General features: G+C 46.0%; 5 protein-coding genes across 6 annotated transcripts in view; 3 read left to right on the top strand and 2 right to left on the bottom strand.

Moving 5' to 3' along the window:
- The window catches only part of LOC120457324 (cell wall adhesin EAP1), a 29,665-nt gene extending 23,290 nt beyond the window's left edge, over window positions 1–6,375 (top strand). Inside the window, exons 3-7 of the mRNA XM_039644831.2 lie at window positions 2,617–2,805; window positions 2,904–3,017; window positions 3,125–3,208; window positions 3,601–3,702; window positions 3,784–6,375. Coding sequence (XP_039500765.1) covers window positions 2,617–2,805; window positions 2,904–3,017; window positions 3,125–3,208; window positions 3,601–3,702; window positions 3,784–5,411 — 2,117 coding nt within the window. The 3' untranslated portion in view covers window positions 5,412–6,375. The remainder of the gene's footprint in view (window positions 1–2,616; window positions 2,806–2,903; window positions 3,018–3,124; window positions 3,209–3,600; window positions 3,703–3,783) is intronic.
- An 819-nt stretch (window positions 6,376–7,194) lies between these two features.
- On the bottom strand, window positions 7,195–7,759 carry LOC120453862. The gene is made up of 2 exons (XM_039638770.1): window positions 7,668–7,759; window positions 7,195–7,611 (listed from the first exon to the last, which is right to left on the bottom strand). Exon 2 carries the CDS (start codon window positions 7,580–7,582, stop codon window positions 7,286–7,288), a length of 297 nt encoding a protein of 98 aa, XP_039494704.1. The 5' UTR covers window positions 7,583–7,611; window positions 7,668–7,759; the 3' UTR covers window positions 7,195–7,285.
- Window positions 7,760–8,653: 894 nt separating this feature from the next.
- On the top strand, window positions 8,654–10,381 carry LOC120458511 (ribosome biogenesis protein WDR12 homolog). The gene is made up of 4 exons (XM_039646182.2): window positions 8,654–8,930; window positions 8,991–9,657; window positions 9,714–9,960; window positions 10,027–10,381. The coding sequence occupies exons 1-4, from the start codon at window positions 8,872–8,874 to the stop codon at window positions 10,314–10,316; spliced, it is 1,263 nt and encodes a 420-aa protein (XP_039502116.1). The 5' UTR covers window positions 8,654–8,871; the 3' UTR covers window positions 10,317–10,381.
- Window positions 10,382–10,680: 299 nt separating this feature from the next.
- LOC120453306 (ubiquitin-conjugating enzyme E2-24 kDa) lies at window positions 10,681–12,762 on the top strand. Of its 2 annotated transcripts, none has more exons than XM_039637963.2 (4): window positions 10,681–10,973; window positions 11,771–12,392; window positions 12,449–12,533; window positions 12,594–12,762. In XM_039637963.2, the coding sequence occupies exons 2-4, from the start codon at window positions 11,792–11,794 to the stop codon at window positions 12,604–12,606; spliced, it is 699 nt and encodes a 232-aa protein (XP_039493897.1). In that variant the 5' UTR covers window positions 10,681–10,973; window positions 11,771–11,791; the 3' UTR covers window positions 12,607–12,762. The 2 variants fall into 2 exon arrangements, with proteins under 2 accessions (XP_039493897.1, XP_039493905.1); XM_039637971.2 differs by lacking the exon at window positions 10,681–10,973 and adding an exon at window positions 11,517–11,659.
- Window positions 12,763–13,283: 521 nt separating this feature from the next.
- LOC120453304 (AF4/FMR2 family member lilli) lies at window positions 13,284–17,714 on the bottom strand. The gene is made up of 6 exons (XM_039637948.2): window positions 17,194–17,714; window positions 16,556–17,035; window positions 16,125–16,243; window positions 15,569–16,055; window positions 14,297–14,811; window positions 13,284–14,236 (listed from the first exon to the last, which is right to left on the bottom strand). Exons 1-6 carry the CDS (start codon window positions 17,336–17,338, stop codon window positions 13,871–13,873), a joined length of 2,112 nt encoding a protein of 703 aa, XP_039493882.1. The 5' UTR covers window positions 17,339–17,714; the 3' UTR covers window positions 13,284–13,870.
- Window positions 17,715–19,574: the final 1,860 nt, after the last annotated feature.

The raw sequence follows: 19,574 nt of genomic DNA, 5'->3' as shown, positions 1-19,574 counted from the left end.
CGTCCGGGACAAACAAAAGAAAAGAAAGAAAGAAAGATAAAAAAAACAAAAATAATTCAGCGGCTTACAGAATTTAAGCACTTACACAGGAAGCTGGCTAGAAAATCTAAAACAAGATCTCCTCGGTGGCGTATACGTAATCTGACCGAATCGTGTCACCCGAGTCCCAGACAAATGTCAGCCGTCCCAGCGACTGCTCCACATTATGTGCATAATCATTTTGCTCATTTGAAACGTGTTGGCCAGCCAAAAATCACTGCAAAACACAAAATGCTGGAAAAAAGGCAAAAAGAGCAAAAGAACCCGGAATAGTCCCAGAGACCCAGAGACAATGGCAAGTCGCGGAATTAGCGTTGCGTTCCACAATGAAAACAGAGCGCAAAGCGGGAAGCTGTTCCACTAATTGCAGCGTTTCGGGTTTCATACGTACATGTGTGTCTGCCTCGTTTCTGTTTCTATTTCTGAGTCTCAGTCTGAGTCTGATTCCGATTCTAATTCTCTGCCTTGCATAACGTGCAACAAGCAAAAGTGCTTAAAGAGGCTAAATGAAAGTCGCAGACGGCAGAGATGATTTCAGCATACTTAGCTAAGTGCGAGGCGCGTGGAAAACCACACAAGCGATGATGTGGAGCTCAGCTGCTGAGCTCCTGGGTGCATCAAGAAGTGGGTGTGATTTATAATCTTGGGGATGAATATGCAGCGATAACTCACCTAGCTGAGAATGAAGCTAAAGGTGGTTTATTAAATGTAGGGAAAATAAAAACTAACTTCTATACAAGAAACTATTTGGTCACTTTTAAATTTAGCAACTCTGCAGAGTTCACTAGCCCGAGTTGAACACCAAAATAAATGTAAACAGTTTTTTAAGTTTTTGCGCAAAAGAAAGGGGAGCAGCATATGCAGTTCCCTTAATGAGCGCTGGGAAAACAATTTGGCGTGGGTTGAACGTAAACGGATACGTGGGTCGCATTTAAGGAGGGGGACTCAAAATAAAGGATGGCCGAAACAGACATAATAAAACTGAACCACTGGGCGCATGATTAATGCTCGAACATATTTAATCATTTTTCATGCCAAATGACATGAACCGAGCTCAAGAGATTGTGTGCGCCAGCGAAGCCTTTAAGTTGGACAATTTGAGGCAAGTTTGTGGGGCCAAATGGAAGATGTACGGGTGCAAAGCTTGTCAATCGGAATTATACGCCAACTGGACAATCAACGGGCGTAGACAAAACGGATGTCACTCCATCTTGTGCTCCACTTCGTTTCGCTTTGGTTGCCCAATTGGGGGAGTCGCCTCAAACTGGGCAAACAAAAAAGCCAAACTAAAACTAAACTCATTTAACTTTGCCGTATTTTGATAGCATTTTACCTTGGCCAACAGCAGAAGCTGCAGAAGCGGCAGAACCAGCAACAGGAACAACAAACAACTGTTATCAAAATGTCATTCATTCAAATATGTACCCAGTGTCAGGGGGCAAAGGGCAACTGCCCATCACCCCACCTCACCACTGCCACTTCTCCAGCAAGTGCCTTTTCGCTCCTGGATACACTCTACAAAAATCAGGGAGCAACATAATCCAATTACATTTGTAAATTAAAGCATGAGGCTATTTGCATTTTCGTTTCATTGAAGGGAGATCCCGATAGCCGTGTACAAAGTGGACGACAGTTTTTGTTAATAATCTGCACAGGCATTTTTCTAGAATTAAAGTGAAGTGAAAGGAAAATTCTTGGAAACAAGTTTAAGCTACAGGAATTTCTACTAATTAAAGCAGTATAAATAAACTCGAAAAAAACTTTTAAATTTTAAGGTAAAAATTTGAAGGAAAATAAGTATAAAAACATCATAACTTTTAAAATTAGGACAATTTTTATTGAATCTGTATTTATTGTTCATAAAATGCGGTAAAATAGGAAAAAAGGTAAAAAAAAAATGTATCATCAATTACAATTTTTAGTCGGTTCCACAACATAAACATTTTTAAAAGTGTCACTTTAAAAGCTTGTCAATAATATTTTAGAATCATAAATCACTTGATTTATTCCTCCAAAACATAATAAAGATACGTTTTTATCTGTTTTATCGCTTTGCTCTCATAAGCTGAAAAGAAAGAGTGAATAGAATTGTTGTAAATAATTTGACTATCTCAGCAATTCTCCTAGCTCTATACAACTGTTTAAAACCACTCTTGGTCAAATAAAACTAATTTCTAGGATTCATTTCTTGTCAAAATTTCATACTCCAAACAAGAAAAACACTTAATAAAGCTGCCAAAACTTTGGTAATCTCAACACACCTGTGTTTGCTGGCCTCGGGTCAAGCGGACCAACTGAAAAAGGACATGTTTGATATAAAGCTGAAATCCTTTTACCTTCGTAACTATCAAAAATGTGGGCTTTTCAGAATCTACAGATTTGGGGGACCACACGAATATATGCAAAATATCTTAAGCCCTCTAAATGAGCGTGGATGTTATGGAACTTTATTTCTAAACACAGCGGATTTTAAGGATTGCCTCACCTTCTTTGCCCCAGTGCAGCATTCTGTTCAATGGCCTTTGTTGACTTTCTATCTACTCACATTTCAAACTCGTGTTCTCTCCTTTTTTGCAGTGCCCGCCATAGAAAGCAGCAGTGCATCCTCCGCAGTCGTCACGGTCGGGGTCACGCCGAGCATCCCGGCGAGCAGCTCCAGTGGCGGAAGCGTAGGCGGATTCCACGGCCTCGCGGCCAGCTCCACGGAATCGCCGTCCCCATCACCATCTCCATCCTCGGCTTCCCCGGAGCAGCAGCAGCCGCAGGGTAAGAGCCAAAAACTAATCCCAACCCGCACACCCACACCCAAAACTAAACGGCAAACAATGCGCTGCGGCGTCGCACTCTATTCAAATTGTTTATAGGCCAATGCCTGCAGGATGGACTTTGGGTGGCCGAATCCGCGACCCGTTGCCAATACCAAACTAGCTGTCGCGCCATCCAGCGCACTGGCCACTGCTGTCCCGATTATAAATGCGGTAAGTGAGCAAATCCATGCCATGGCAGACCCATGGCAGACCCATGGCAGACCCATGGAAGCACTTTCGGATGCATTTATGCAAATCTCCTCTGCGCTCCTTTCCAGATTGCGAAAAGGATGGCAAAACTTATGCCAATGGTGATAAATTGGTTGCCCCGGACACGCCGTGCACCGTGTGCTACTGCAAAGGTGAGTGCATCCAGCTGTCTGCCAATTAGCGAAGAACTTTCCCTAATTATAGGGGGATCTTTGGGTGTGGAGAGCCTTGGGAAAGTTTTATTGCCTGGCCTCGTATAATTCCATATCCTCCTCCAACGTGTGGGAAAATGTCAATTGTAAAACAAACATCGGCTTAAAATGCACAGCTTTGCTGGAAGTTTTTTTAAATTATTGCAAATTTAGAATTTTATGTTTTCGAGTGAAATCATCAATACTATTTGGTACCTTTGGAAGGCTCAATATTTTTTTTTTGGTATAGGTCTTCCACTTCACACCCTCTTTCTGCCATATTTTCCATATTTCCGTAGCATTTTCGACTATTGGTCCAACACTTTTGCCTAAACACGCTCCATTTGTTGCAGGCGGCGAGATTGTTTGCAGCCCGGTGACCTGTTACCGACGTGATGACTGCATGCCCAAGTACGTGCCCGGTCGCTGTTGTCCGCAGTACGACAATTGTCCAAGTGAGTGTGCCAATGGAGCAGGTTGACCAATCAATCAATCAGTGGTCACTAAATCAAATCGTTTTTCCCCCCAACCCACAGTTCTCGAGAATAATCCGCCGCTGGCCAGCGAGCCCGTCAGCAGCTCCACCACCTCCACAGCGAAGCCTTTGGCACTGGCGCAACCGGCTGGATTCAACTGGAACATCACCATCAAGGAGATCACCAAGCCGACGGAGATCCGCATAACCGACGACAACAGGGCCAAGCCATCGATTCCGACCAGAAAACAGAGCAATTTGATGCTCACCACGGAGGGACCTGCACCACCAGTAACCAGCAGCTCGCTGGACAGCACCACTGCGGCGGGATCAGCGGGAGCAGCAGCAACAACAGCAGCAGCAGCAACGGCTAGCAGCAACACTGCTGCAGCAGCAGCAACATCGCCCGCGACAGCAGCAACACCAACGGACTCCACAGCAACACCAATGGCCAGCCAAGACAGCAACCAGAAAGCACTTCCAGGCGGCACCGAGAGCTTAAAGCTCATCGCCTCGGTGGGCTACATCGAAAGACCCCTCTCGCCGAGCAGCAGCATCATCGTGGAGCAACAGGTGAAGCCGCTGGTCACCTACAACGCCGACGGACTGCAGCCGCTGGCCGGTAGTGATCCCAGCAAGGTGAACATCAAGCGGGAGTACACCACCGAGGGATCCCCGCAGAGCACCAAGAACTACGAGGAGTCCGCCCTGCCTGTATTCGTGCAGAATGGCTTTAGGGATTCGTTGGTGGAGGCGTCCGATGCGGAACTTGAGCCCGATACGGCGGGCAGTGACAACATTTACCACATCATATCCACCACCGAGGGACCTGGAACAGTGGTCAAAGTGACAACGGATGCACCACCAAAGCCCAGCGAAACCGCACCCACCATCCAAACCGTGATCAGCCCAAACACCACCAAATCAGATGTGGAGAGTAGCTCCGATTTCGTCGGAGTGAGCAGTGAGATGCCGCCTGCGAGCTCCACGCATCACCTGGACGTGGATGACGATGTGCCCCAGGTGGAATCCAATCCAGCCTACCCCTCCCTGCCCGAGGACGACTTCAGTCTGCGGGACGTGAACTTTCCGCTCGTCGAGCTGGAGGATATAGCCGAGTCCGAGAAGGATGAGCCTCGGAGTATACCCAGTCCCTTCGAGGTGGACCACAGGCATGTGAAACTGGCGCCCGATACAAGCTTGGATGGCAGTGGCAGCGGAAGTGGCGGCGGCGACATCGATCTCTACCAGGAGAAGTCCTCCACCACCGAGGAAATGATGGCGGCCGGCTCATCCATCCACGAGAAGAGCTCCCTGGTGCCACTGCTCATGTACAGTGGCGAGGACATATCCGGGGAGACCCGCATCCAGAACGGCAGTGATCTGCAGCTGGAGAAGATCGCCCAGGGCGAGGAGGTGGAGCTGGGCAGCGGAGAGGTCAGGGAGCCCATAACGCCCAAAACCAATTCAGTGTCCACGCTGGAGATCGATGAGCTGGGCTCGGGAGCGGGAGCGGGCCAGGTGGGTGGTGTGGATCCCAAGGCCGATGCCGAGAGCCTGAAGCTGGACGAGAGCCAGGAGACGGTGGCCAGGTCCAGTGCACTGGACAAATCGTCGGCGAGGGCCGAGAAGAGCTTTGTGGAGCGGGCCCTGCCATTGGGGCGTCTATACCTCCAGCGGATCTACTGAGGATTGCCGGCTGGAGGGGATTTGCTTGAAAGATCTAACCCTTTATTGTACATACAGACACCATAGGGCCAAGTGGCTTGGAAAGCAGCGAACATCCAAGCATTCAAGTGAGCAGAGTGGCGGAGTGGCGGAGTGTTAGGTTTAAGTAGCCAGAAGAAAGGGGAAGAAGATTTCATTATCGTTTCCATAGACTGCATGAACGACCTTTGAATTTATGAACTTTACGAACGTAATCATTAACTAATGTATGATTAGCAAAGCTGGGCTCCCCAAATGCAATAACGAAATGTTTCCATTATCCGGCAATCCATATTGCTTAGTTATATTTCTAATTTATACCTATTGAGCTAAGTGCACCGAAAACAAAATCAACAACCATTGCCCACATTTGGAAATCATCGAATAAGTCGCAACATAAACGAAGGAGAAATTATTTAACTTGTTTTATCCCATCATGATTTTATTTAATTTGTAATTTATTTCATAACGAATGAATATGATTTGATAAACGATTTAATGCAATGGCCAACTGTGTAGTCCTCTTTGAATTGAAAAGCTTTTAAGTTTAGACTGAATATGGCAAAGTTTTAATTTAAAGCAATTTACTCCTACTTTAACCATTATTTATATATACAATTTAAACTAATTTTACTTTGACATTGAGTCGATGATAATCGAAGGATTTTCCTTTAATGGAGTTCGAAAGCTCGCCTGGATTTCAAAGCTGACGAGCGGAGAAAAGTGTCAAAATGAAAACGCAGTCATTCTTTAGTTAGTACATATAATAAATAATTACCTATATGAACATAATTTATTTAGGCGATGATCATGCACACTATCACTCACACACATACATACAGATTTTTTGAGATAATTAAACTACATTATGAAAATACTTTAACTAGCGTAAATTTAGATTGAAGCTCATTTACAATGTACGAACTACGAAATAAAAATGAGGTAATTCTAAACACACAAGATTGATGTTTTAAAAATGAATGGATGGATACAGAAAAAAAAGATATTATATACCATTTCCACAGATACTAAAATAGGTAAGTTATTTTGCTAGTGGTACAAGAAAAAAAAGTTAATAAATGCAATTTACAAATGCTACTAGTGAATTAAAAACAAATAATCTGATTTGTTAGTCATATATATATGTACATACATAGGTACGCATTATGCCCATAAATGCTGCAAAATCGGGGTAGTAGGCCCTAAAAAGACCCTACCCAGATGTTATGCAATCAGCAGCACCTCAGTAGCAGTGGGCATGCCACGCCCCCTTCACGTACGACTCATTACACATGCAAGTGCATGTGGCGGCAATTACCAGAAATTAAATAAACAAACCGAAGCCCAGCAAAAGGCATAAAGATAAAAAAAAAACCAAAAAAAATAAAAGTCCGAGGAAAACAATCACGACGACAACTGTTGCATCACGACCGCAGCACAAAAGTTGCCGGCGGGGCAACCACTCGGGTTACCACCGACTCCATCCCCGACTTACGTAACAAGGTTGAGGATAGGATACCATGCAATGTGATAGAGTAATGTGCCGACTTTTATTGTTAATTCGTATGCGCAGCGGGATCAGCGAGGAGAAAGTCACCGAAGATCGTTAGGAAAAAGCCACAAAGAGTCCCATTAATCACTCGATTCGATCGAGAGTTTGCAGAGGAACCAACAGGTTTTCGGGGAGGATCACTTTCGCTTTCTATACCTTTTCGCTTTTTTTTTTTTGGTTTTTGTTGTATTGATATATGTATAAACGCCTCGATTAAATACGTGTAATGTTTTCGTTTTATTACTGAGAAACTTAACAATGAGGGCGAAATGCAATGAGCTAACCAAGGAGATGGTCCTACGACTTAGTTGCGACCGATCTGGTCGACCTGGGACTGCAGGTTGTTTATCACCTCGGAGGGCACCTGGTCGCCGAGGATCTCGAAGAGATTGATGCGCTGGTTGCCGGGTATCTGCTCGTAGGCGCCCAGCTCGATGCCCTCCTGCACATTCTGGATCTGGGCATCCTTGGGGATGAGCAGCGTCTGCTGCGCCTGCCGGATCGCCTCGTTCGTGTAGGCGGCGCCCTCGCGATTCTGGGGCAGGGATTGGGCACCAGCCAGGAGCAGGGCGAGCATCGAACACAGCGCGAACACTTTCATTTTGTGTGTGGTTTCTCGAGGGGATTTAACTGCAAGAGATTCCCGGATTCAGTGACGCCCAACTCGGACTTGGTTATGGTCTTACCTTGCGCGCGTCGTTTGTTGTAATGTTTCGGCTGCGCAGGCGCAATGCCCGTTTTATAAGCTGAGCGGAGCCGCTGGAAGCCCCGAAAATCTGGAAAGCTTCAGCTCTTTCATTTCGCTTCGTTTCTGGTTTTCGTGTAGCCGCAATGGCAGCCAACGTTTTGCCACAAAAAAATAATAATACCGAAAAGAGTGTTATTACTTCCAGCTTAATATCCCCATCGACCCATTAAGGTAAATTCAATTTTTATTGGAAATATTTTCTTGGGCATTTGTCCAATTTTAATGCGAAGGTTAAGCGCCACTTCAGAAATGTCAAGTGGCATTTAACCTTCCAGTGAGCACTCGTCCGCAAAGTGGTCTTTCAGGTGCTATCTGGTTCATATTAATAGCTTGTACGTAAAAAATTAACAATTACCAGTCTTTGAAGATTGAAGAGTCATTTACAAATTGCCGCCACGGCAGGTCTTTTTTATTTTTCCATTTTGCGTAAGACGAGCAAGAGAAAGAGAAGGAGTTAGTTGCTAAATTACAGCAAATCATCTGCGCCTGATTTGCTTGAAAAAAATATATAATTATCAGTATTGCGAATTGACTCGTATCTCTGTAAGTGCTTATATTTGTTTGTAATAAAAATGAAAAACAAAATAAAGTGACGATGCAAGAAGAGGATTTTAAAATTTGTAAGGCACACAAATTTTTTGATGTGTAACATTTTGGGGAAAACAAAATCAAAATGGTTTAAGCTTTAAAATACCATACTCTCCATTAATATATACTTAACTTTTTAGTATCATCGGTTACTTATTATGTAGCGACCAATTCTAATTATATTAAAAATAATAAATACTTTTAACGAAAGAACTGAAATTTTTAATTTGAAAAATTCCGCTAAGAAGTAACGGTTGATATCAAACCGATACAGCATTTCGATAAAAGCGCACCGATAGCAATGCGATAACTTTTGTTCCGGCATGCGCTTCGGCCTTTTTTAGTGCTTTTGCCTGTATTTGTTGCATTTACCATCGTTCGTTTGAAAACACGCTTCTTTTTAATTTTAATTAACACAGCGGTCTCCCGAAGGAAGAACAACTAGTTAAGTGGTCAACAGCTTGTCCCACCTACAGGAGTTAAGTCATAACTGTCGGAAACACACGCGGGAACACCCCAATCCGCAGCCTAAAAAAACGCACGTGGGCCAGGAGATGGATGTGGAAAACGGTGAGGGGCAGGTGCAGGTGCACCTGAAAACCAAGCAGGAGCAGTGAGTGTCCATTTAGAATTTCTCCTTATATACAATTATAATCAAGATGCACTATTCCAGCTATGCCGTGCCGGACGTGCCGTATGCCATCGATGGAACCGTCACCACCGTGGAGCTAAACACATTCGTGAACGCACTTTTGCGCCAAAAAGATGGCTCATCCGACACCGACTTTGACTTCCTGGTGTTCGATGAGTACTTGCGCGGCCGGCTGTGCGATCACTTGCGGGAGAAGGCCATCAGCTTCGAGGACGCCATCGAGATCGAGTACGTGGAGCGGTTTCCGGCGCCAGAGCCCCAGGATTGTCTCCTACACGACGACTGGGTGTCGGCGGTGAAGGCCAGTGGAAAGTGGATCCTCTCCGGCTGCTATGACAACACCCTGAATCTGTGGACCAACAAGGGCAAGCACATTCTCACCATTTCCGGCCACACGGCGCCCATTAAGGCGGTGGACTGGATATCGCTGGACGAGCAGACGGGACGCTTTGTATCCACCTCGCAGGATCAGACCGCCATGCTGTGGCAGTGGAACGTGGGCTCCAACTCGGTGGAGTGCGTCTCCGTGTGCAAGGGTCACGAGCGAGGCGTCGATAGTGTCAGCGTGAGTCCGGATGGCCTGAGATTTGCCACGGGTTCTTGGGACACGATGTTGAAGGTGTGGTCAGCAGAGGTGGAGGATGCGGCCGAGGGCAGCTCGAAGCGGATGAAGGAGAGCGGTGTGAGAGTGAGTAGTTTCAAATTTATAAATAGACTTGTACTCAGCCTTATAATTCCTTTCAGACTCCCAAAATTACACTGCAGGGACATCGTGAGAGCGTATCCGCAGTGCAGTGGATGGATGCCTCCACTCTGCTAACTGGCAGTTGGGATCACACACTCAAGGTGTGGGATCTCAGCCTTGAGGGCATCAAGACGGAAATATCCACCAACAAGTCCATATTCGATGCGAGCTACTCCAAGCTGAATCGCCTCATACTGACGGCTTCGGCAGACAAGAACCTGCGGCTCTATGATCCCAGGACAAACCGTAGGATCTGATTCTTCTATATCACCATTGAGCAAACACCTAACCAATATAATTCTGCTCTTTCAGAGGGATCTGTGGTGCGGAATACCTATCTGGGACACAATGCCTGGGTGCAGACCGTCATGTGGTCCACCACAGAGGAGTTCCTATTTGTGTCCGGGGCTTATGACAACCAGAATAAGCTGTGGGACTGCAGGAGTCCCAAAGCCCCACTGTACGATCTTCTGGGTCACGGCGAGAAAGTCCTGGACATCGACTGGTCCAATCCCAAGTACATAGTCTCCGGTGGTGTCGATAACACGGTACGCGTATTTAAATCACGCAAGGCGCTAGCGGATGACGCGGAAACGAAGTAATCCTAAAATTTGTAAACTTTTTATAAATACAAAACTAGTTTAAACTTTAAAGTAAAAATATAAAATCTGTTGTGCTACACTTTAATGGCCGAAGGTGGTGAAGAAAGGAAATAATACACGGTTTTAATATTTTTGTTCATAATTTGTTTAACTGTTATCAGAAAAGAGTTTAAAAAATTGTTATATTTGAACAATCAGAAAATAGTTTAACAAATTCATATATTTGAACATTTTCTGAATCGAAACTGCTGAGTTGCCAGAGGGGTGAAAAGGGCAAAGAAGGTTGCCAGAAACCGAATATCGATAGCTCGCTAGGGGAATGGACGGTCACCGCAAGCACCTAGAGACGGACCCGGAGCGATAGCTCGCTACAAACATACAAATTATCGAGTTTCTAACAAAGATAAAGACGGCTCTGCGTCGCCTCGTAATTTGCCAACTGTAATTTTAGCCAAATAACAGCGATCGCGACAGTGAACCGCCGAGAAGTTGGAGCGCCCACACTGCCACCCACCGAGGACGCCAGCAGAACAGCCGTGCACCCACTGCGAAGGCCGTGTGCGCGAGAGTGCGAGCGAGAGGGCAGCAGGCGACACAGGCAGAATCATTTTCGCAAGTGTTGTGATAGAAAAAAGTGAAAGAAACTGCGATAGTGAGGTGTGTATAGTGCATCAGGGGCTGGTCCTAAGATAGACCACCACCTAATCGGCGTCCAAATTCCGCGAAATTGTGCAATCGAGCTGAAGGCGGCGGAAGCAGCGCCATCATCATCATCATCCTCCGCTGTCGGCGGCGGCATTTTGCAAATGTCTGCTGATTGATTTTTTGCGGCATGCAGCATGCTCTCGAAACTCACTTGGCAAAATGTTGTCCAGCTATCTCCCGATCCTGGTCGGCACTTGCAACCAGCAGTGCGACGACGATTTCCTGTCAAATCCCACTTTTTCCCAGTCGGGGGTTTGCCAAAATGGCCGCTGCCGCTGCTCAATAGAAATGCGTGCGTTTGTGCGAAAAATGCAAACCCTTGTCATCGCAAAGGGGCACAAACTGGGTGGAAAACCAGGTCAAGGACCCTGGGGAAACCCCGGCCAAGATTTGCGTATAATAGCCGCTCTCCGATGGCCACACTGAAAAGTGTGAAAACACCTAACACATCCTCACGTACACGCAAATAATGTACAAGCGAATTTCTTTAAAACTAAATTTCAATCTACAATTTAGTGAATCAACGTAGGCTTTGGCTTAATACTTCACCAGTGTTCCAATGAAGTTTCCTTTTGAACCAGTAAATCAGTAGAGTCTCACATTCGAAGGTTCATTTGAAACCCATAATTCTCAAAGAAGTTAGTGGCCCTTCTCGTTGGTTTCTTATTTTTTACAGACTTCATTATAAACCCTACTATATAAGTTCTTTGGAACCATAATCTAACCGTGCATCCATCTACTCCTTACAGTTCGAAGGAACAAGACCAAAAATGTCTTCAACCCCAGCAGCGGGCAGTGCCGCCGAAGTGGCCACCTCCAGTGCCACCTCAAATGCGCCCAGTGCACCCAGCACAACGGCTAGCAATGTGAACAATCCCAGCCAGCCGACGTCTGCCGGAACGCCGCAGGCACGTGGTGGCAGGGGCAGCAACGCCAACGGAGGAGCCTCTGGCAGCAATGCAGGTGGCGGAGATGAGCCGCGCAAGGACGCCAAACCAACGCCCAGAATATCCAAGGCTCTGGGCACCTCGGCCAAGCGCATACAGAAAGAGCTGGCCGAGATCACACTGGACCCACCGCCCAACTGCAGTGCCGGGCCCAAGGGCGACAACCTGTACGAGTGGGTCTCTACCATTCTGGGACCACCCGGATCCGTCTACGAGGGCGGCGTCTTCTTCCTCGACATACACTTCTCGCCGGAGTATCCCTTCAAGCCACCCAAAGTCACGTTCCGCACGCGCATCTATCACTGCAACATCAACAGCCAGGGCGTCATTTGCCTGGACATACTCAAGGACAACTGGTCGCCGGCGCTGACCATATCAAAGGTCTTGCTGTCAATTTGCTCCCTGCTCACAGACTGTAATCCAGGTAAGTCTTTTTTGTTGGTCTATTACAACGATTTCATATATATTTTGCTATTAAAGCCGATCCGCTGGTGGGCAGCATTGCCACGCAATATTTGCAGAATCGTGAGGAGCACGATCGAATTGCGCGTCTTTGGACAAAGAGGTAAGTTGCTCCTAGAAAATCGAGCCAACCAACTAAGTAATCTGTGTCCTCGTTTTTTAGGTACGCAACATGATGCGTAAGTTCTGGCATCGAACATGTACCACAAACCGAAAACTGCAACAACAGAAACGAAAATTCGCATCTTGCAACGGAGAAAGTCTATTTTATAAATATATATTAAAATACGATAACTAATAAATTAACAGTAACAACTACCGTAACACGAAAAGCAACCGCCAACAGCCAGTCGATCCAATTCAATCTATATTTATATCGCGTTAATACAGAAGTTGTAAAAACATTTGGAGATTTCTTGAGTTGTATTTTTCGGAAACTAGTTTTGTTTTTAGATCGCTTAGCAACCGAAAACATTGTATCGAGTCAAACGAGAGGAACACATTCGATGAAAAATTGCATCATAAATTGCACATTGACATATTAAACTATAAACTATTCAACTGCATAATAAATATAAATACAATTAGTTTACATTATATGTGTACAGTGTTAAGTGAAAATGGAGCTAAACGAGTAAAGGGAAAAGCCTATTTTAATGCGTAAATATAAATGCAACCAATGTCAGGGCAGTAAACTTCGTAAAAGATGATTTTCATTCAAAAACTGGCCACAGCAAGGAAAATTCTCAACAACAAAAGACTTAAAAGAAGTGGTAAACGAAAAACGAAAATAAATCTATGTATACAAAACTTAAGACAACCTATTCCAAATTCCAGAACAAAATTAAATGAATTTCTGTTATTTATATATAAAATCGGATTCGGTTTAATTTTTTAATGTGATATTTTTAAGCGTTCGAAATTTGTTTTTTGGCCAAAAACCTTTCAGTAATAATGACTTAGACTTGAACACTAAAAAGGCTCCACCACAGCGAAATTTGTTATTTTGAACAAAGGCAATTACGAGTATAATGCAGATACATAAAGAAAAAAAAACCAAGAATATAAATAAAAACCAACTTCCTACTATTTTGTAGTTTCAATGACTAAAACAGTCAGTGTCACATCATTGAAAAAACTGAGAACAAGATTTCGTAACAAAGTAATTGTAAGTTTTTTTCGTAACCAAAACAAAACTGAAATCGAGAACGGAAAGGAACTTAAATAAAAAATATTATAAAATTACAATACGACTCTTTAATCGGTCCACTGGTGAGCAGTTTATTCAGTTTAAGTTTTAGTTTTTTTGATATATCTTTGTTTATATAAAATACGTTATTCATTACACAATTAATCGTAAATATATCTGCACGCTCCCCCGCACGTGGAACAACACAACGAATCTTGGCAAGCCCCCGACCTAATCCGCAGGCATCCGGCTTATAGATACATGCCGTTGACCAGGAAGTCCGCCTCCTGCGAGTAGGGCGTCTTGCCGCCCAGTCGTCGTGCCCTCCGGGTCACCGTCCGCATCCTGCATCCGATGAGAATGGCCAGAGCAGCGGTCACCAGCAGACCCAGCGTCAGTGAGAGGACTGCTCCACCAGGACGCTCCGAGTGACCGTCGTGATCGCGGAACTCCATCGCCAGGTTGTCGTGGATCATCTTGTACTGCTCGTGGACTGGAGAAGCGGGAACGGGCAGAGCTGGAAGAGATCCATCCGGCTGTAGCTTATTTTGCTCCAGGGCTAGTTCAATGGGATCCTTGGCCGTCTTCGTCTTGACCTTCTTGTGCTTGCGCTGCTTCTGTGAGATTAATGGGAAGTGGTTAATGACAATCTAATATGGATCTTCATTGGATCTCACCTTTTTTGGTGCCTCTGTGTATGTGTCCTCGTCGTAATCATCGTAGTCCCCATCTGCAGCCTGAACCTGACCTTTTCCGACTGCGGGCGCAGCATTTAGGACGGGCAACATGACGTGCTGCGCAGCTGGCGGAGATTGGATGGCCGGAGCAGCAGCATACACATGACCAGATTGCTGCGGCATCAGTGGCTGTGGCTGCTGCACCGGCGCCTGTTGCTGCGGCGCCAATGGAGCCTGTTGTGGCCACACCACACTCGGTGGCACCTGCTGCTGGCCAGCTGGAGCCTGGAGCTGGACTTGCTGCTGTGGCATGTAGATTCCGGAGCGTGACATCCCATACACAGCCTGATTGGCCTCGTAGCCGGGCAGTTGGATCGGTGGCGATTGCCCCTGAACCTGAACCTGCGCAGCTCCCACCATCTGACCCGGAACCTGGAGTGGCGGTGGCCCTTGTCCATTTGCCGGCGGCTGCAGCTGGAGGCCGCCTTTGTGGCTGAATATGTGGCTCTGCGCATCTGCAAGAGAGTGGAGGCGTCACAAGGAAGCTTGAAGTGTGTCTCCCGGTTAACGCACAGCTAATTGAATTAATTACGCCCAGACAAACCAACAGCACGCACAGCGCAGCAACATCCGTAAATCAATTTCGAGCGACGGCAGCTCCCATTTCACACAATGAAAACTGATGGGCTATTTGCGATTTTCCCAGAAGAAAAGCCCGGAACAAGGGGACAAGTGTATACGGTGGCCAAGTGGCCCTGGCAGTGGGATCATTGCGTGCGCTGTGCCGGCCATTTGTGTGCTAATGTCGCACTGGAGCGTTGGCTCCAACCGGAGCCTCCGGGGATCACTCGCCATTCCCTTCCCTCATAAATATTTACTCAATGTTTAGTTGGAGCTGGGTCTGACTCGCTGGCTACACCTAATTGGTGCTGGACATTCAATCGACTTTAATTAACAACTTAATGCAACAGGCGCAGTGCTGCAGCGGCTTTGCTGGAGAGGATTGGCTGACTTGGGTGTGAGAAATAAAACAAAAACGAGTAACGGCTAAAACAATAAAATATAAATCAAGCAGAAAACCATATATGTATGAAGGAAGGAAGATCCTATAAATACCACCAATCGGGAACTATATCGCGCATAATAGCTCCAAATGTCTCAATTTCTAATCTTTATAGTCTTAATGATCATAACATCTTGGCTCTTGGAATGAGGTTTCTGTTCTACTTCTAATCTTAACTATATTTTCCTACTCCCCTTATCTGTACTAACCCGTGTTCATGATCTCCGCCTTTGGCTGCGACGACTGTTGCTGCTGCAATTGCTGCTGCTGTTGCTGCTGTTGCTGCTGTTGCTGCTGTTGCTGCTGTTGCTGCTGTTGCTGCTGTTGCTGCTGTTGCTGCTGTTGCAGTTGCTGCTGTGGCAGTGGCTGCTGCTGCTGCTGCCCTTCGGCAATCATCTTGCGGTTGGCCCAGGCGGCGGCATCTTCCCGATTGTTCACCATGGGCGGTGGAGGCGGCGGCGGCGGTGGTGGACCCAAAACAATCACATGTTGTGGTTGCTGCTGCGGCTGTTGCTGCTGCTGCTGCTGCTGCATCTGCTGCTGCTGCATCTGCTGGGCCACGACCTGCTGCGTCTGTTGCTGCGGCTGTTGCACGTTCTGCACGGGCACATACTGCTGCACCATGGGCTTCACCATGGGCTCCAAATTGCTGCTGGTAGTGGCCGGTTTGGTGGCCGTCGACAGCACGGTGTTGCACTGAAAATGGGGTTAGCAATTAACGGTTGAGGGAGTGTGTGTATGGCTGGAGGTGAAAGTGCAACTCACTTCCGGTCCCTCGTCGCTCCCATCCTCGCACTGGGGTATTCCATCGCAGGCATTGTAGACCGCGATGCACTCGCCGGAGTGGCAGGTGAACTGGAAGCGTCCACAATGCGCGGCGGGAACTGAAAATGGTTGCATTAGTTTTATGTTAAATTGAAAAAGGGCAACAAACAAAAAAAGTAGGTACTCACTAAGACTATTCGATAATTTAGAATTAATGATTTTCAAAATAGTTACTTAGTTTCACCCATGATATAAAAGGCATATAATTGAATATAGATTTCAATTTCTCTGTTTTATATTTCTAGAAACTGGGACTCTTTTAGTTTAAGATTGATTTAGTTTTAAGATACTAATGTATGATCTAAATCTCAAGTCGCATATACCCTTGAATTGTAAAAGTACCGGGTATCCCAAACCCAGCCACAACTCACCACCTTGAGCTTGGTAAACTGACGACTGGCCCACACCCAGACCCACACCCGTTCCCGAAGTGGGAGCCACCACTGCGGCGGTGGAAACTGTGGGCTTGTCGCGGACTTCCGGCTTCAGCTTCAAGTTGCTCAGCTCCCATTCCTGCTGCGACACATTGTTGCTGGGTATGTGGGGCAACTGCGGACGCGGAGTGGTCACCAACTCGCCGACGGGCTTTGGCTGGGGATTCAGCACGGCACTCGTGTAGTTGGCGTGCCTGGTGAACTTGCAGCGGAAATCCTCCGGAGGACCGCACTCGAAGAGGTAGCAATAGCCACCCGCCTTCCGCTCGAAGATGTACACATCGCAAGCGTCCGTCTCGCAGCACAGCCTTTCGCACTCCTCGATGGTGTCCAACTCGATGCCCTGGAGGTACTTGCCTCCAATCGCCTGCGACTCTCCCGTCCGGATTATGGTGTTTTTATGCACGTCAAAGTGACCTGTTGGCAGTAATCAAAAGAAACTCCATAAGTTCGTGGTCTGCCATATTTTTAAGTGTTTATTGAGTTATTATGGCCATACAGTCACAAACAAAAGACTCGAACTACAAGTAATTACCAGCCACCAAGATGGATGTGGGTAATGAAGTAAGCCTCACCTATGCACACCTCCAGATCCATGCGTTTGCTGAGTCGGTGCTCCGCCGGCGAAGATTGCAGGTACTCCAGGTACTCCACCTGCTCCGCGGTGGCTGCTGCTTCCGCGATCATCAGCAGGAAGGGCAAAGCCAACTTGGCAATCATTTCGTTGGCTAATGGTTATTTTTGCGGTTTTTTTGATCACGACTGGGCCTTTTCTCTTCGGGCAGCTGGCGGTCACAGTTCACTGGGGGATTGGGGTTTGGGGTTGGAGTGGCCAGAAAACCGAAAGAGGCTGGTCCGAGGGCTTGCCGTGTTTACAATTTAACACGCCTATTGATTTTTGGCCTTTCTTCGGGCTGCGAAAAAACTAAAAACTACCACAGCACGCGTTTCTGCAATTTACACTTGAGCACGCAAATCTAATCACTTTGTGAACTTTTTCTGCTTTTCCATTATTTTACTGATTTTTTTTAAATTTTTTCTTGGTTTTATTAGAGTTTTATAGCAATTACACGACGGCTGGCGAAATGTAAACCAATGGAAGTAGTTTGGAAAACTGGGAAACCCTCTTCGAGCAGCTTTTTCACCCTCATAGATATGGAGCTTTTCTTATCAGCTGTTTGGGGTGTTTTGGTATCGATAGCACTAGCTATTCCGCTTCCAGTGGCTATTCCACCACCCCCGTACGTTCCACTGGAAAGGGAAAGCTCCCCTTCCCAGCGCAGCCACCATATGTTTGAGCTTTCAACCCCAACCTTGGAGATCTTGTAATGTATATTGTCAATTGGTAACAATAATATCCGGGGATGTCGACCCACCTTTCGCAGCCTCCTCTTCGTAAGTGTCTGTGTTTTGAAACCGCAAACGTGGCCCACACTAAGAAAAATAATAATTATAAATTACGAACATAGATTTGTTAGAAAAGATACAAAAATTATAATGATTATAGAGTTATATTTACTCCTAAAAAATAGAGGAATGGAAAAATGTATATATATTTGTATCACTAATTCTCTATATTAAATCCAGTAAGTTGTAGCTTTCTGTGAAATACAATTAATCAATATTTTTATTTATATATTTATATTACCAAATCTTATATTTTCCTTTCCGTGTAACAATGCAAATCGATAAAAGCTTCTACCCTTTCCTCGCCGACAGATACTTTAATAATTTAACCGCGGGTGTGGGAATGGCAGTGGATGGTGCCGGTGGTGGTTTACCTTTGTGAAAGGACGATGGTAGATGGAACTCAATTACAGCATAAGTTTGCTGAACTACCAAACGCATACGGCATCTAGATACGCCCATATACGTATGGTTTCATGTCATTAGGGCTTCCAATGGAGTTGCTAATTGCAGGTCCTGCCGCAGGACTCTGTGCACTAACAGCGGCCTCGACGCATGCGCCGCTCAGTCGCGAGGCTTTAAGCCGCTGAAGAGGCAACTTAGGAATGTTAATGAAAATAAAGCGTTAAGCACTCAGCTGCATCCTGCATCCTGCACCCTGTCGCCCATTAAAACACCCGGCCAACTTGCTGCACAAAAGCCCAGCGAACACAAAGGCGGCTGCAACCCCTTTGGGCCAGTTGCAAGACAACAACAACACAATCTCAGTGGCGGCAGGGGGGTTAGAAAGGCCAGGGGTGGGGGGCTGTCGTAAAGGGGAAACAGCATTTGGAGCCATAAAGTGGAGCCCAAATGCGAAAGTCTGGTGGCAACATAACAAAAAACCATTGCATATTTCACGGAGTCACGTCACCCAAGTGGGCATCCTTTCCTCGCATGTATGTATGTGTGTACAGTCGGGGGCGCTTCGAGTGCAGCGTCTGCACCGTGTGAGTACCCTGTAATTAGTGGTTCACAGTTGATGGACTAGGAGATTTTTTTAAAAAAATAACAATAGCCTTTTGGCATTTGCAATAAGTAATGTGAGTTAGATTTCCGATTCAAAACACTGATCATATAAGTTGAACACTATTGCTTAGTTTTACAACAAACTGTAGTAGAAATATTACCAGAGAGTAAAGTACTAGAAAAGTGCAATTTCTCTGCCATTCACACCCTTTAAAGTGGCGCAACTAAGAGAGAATCCCAGCGGCTCCGCTTGAATTGCATCTTCAGTTCAGTTTTTGCTTCGCTGCCAATGGCAATGTTAATGCTTTTAACGCAGGAGCGGGGGGCGGGACAGGAAGCAGGGCGTGGCAGTCGGGAAGTTGGGTTGGTTGCATGGTGTTTGGCTGGTGATTACATGCAACTAAAAAGTGATTTGCATTTATACTTAGCACCGAACAGAGAAATGAAATGGCTGAGGGTTTGCCTCTAATTGCTGCAGAAAGAGAGACTTTTTTAAAGCAATTATCCGTATACCTCATAGCTGTACCTTAATCATTTTCCA

This window comes from Drosophila santomea, chromosome 2L (genome assembly GCF_016746245.2).
Source record: "Drosophila santomea strain STO CAGO 1482 chromosome 2L, Prin_Dsan_1.1, whole genome shotgun sequence".
Lineage (NCBI taxonomy): Eukaryota > Metazoa > Arthropoda > Insecta > Diptera > Drosophilidae > Drosophila > Drosophila santomea.
The sequence above is the reverse complement of the archived record's forward strand: the minus strand, read 5'-3'. Positions and strand labels throughout refer to the sequence as shown.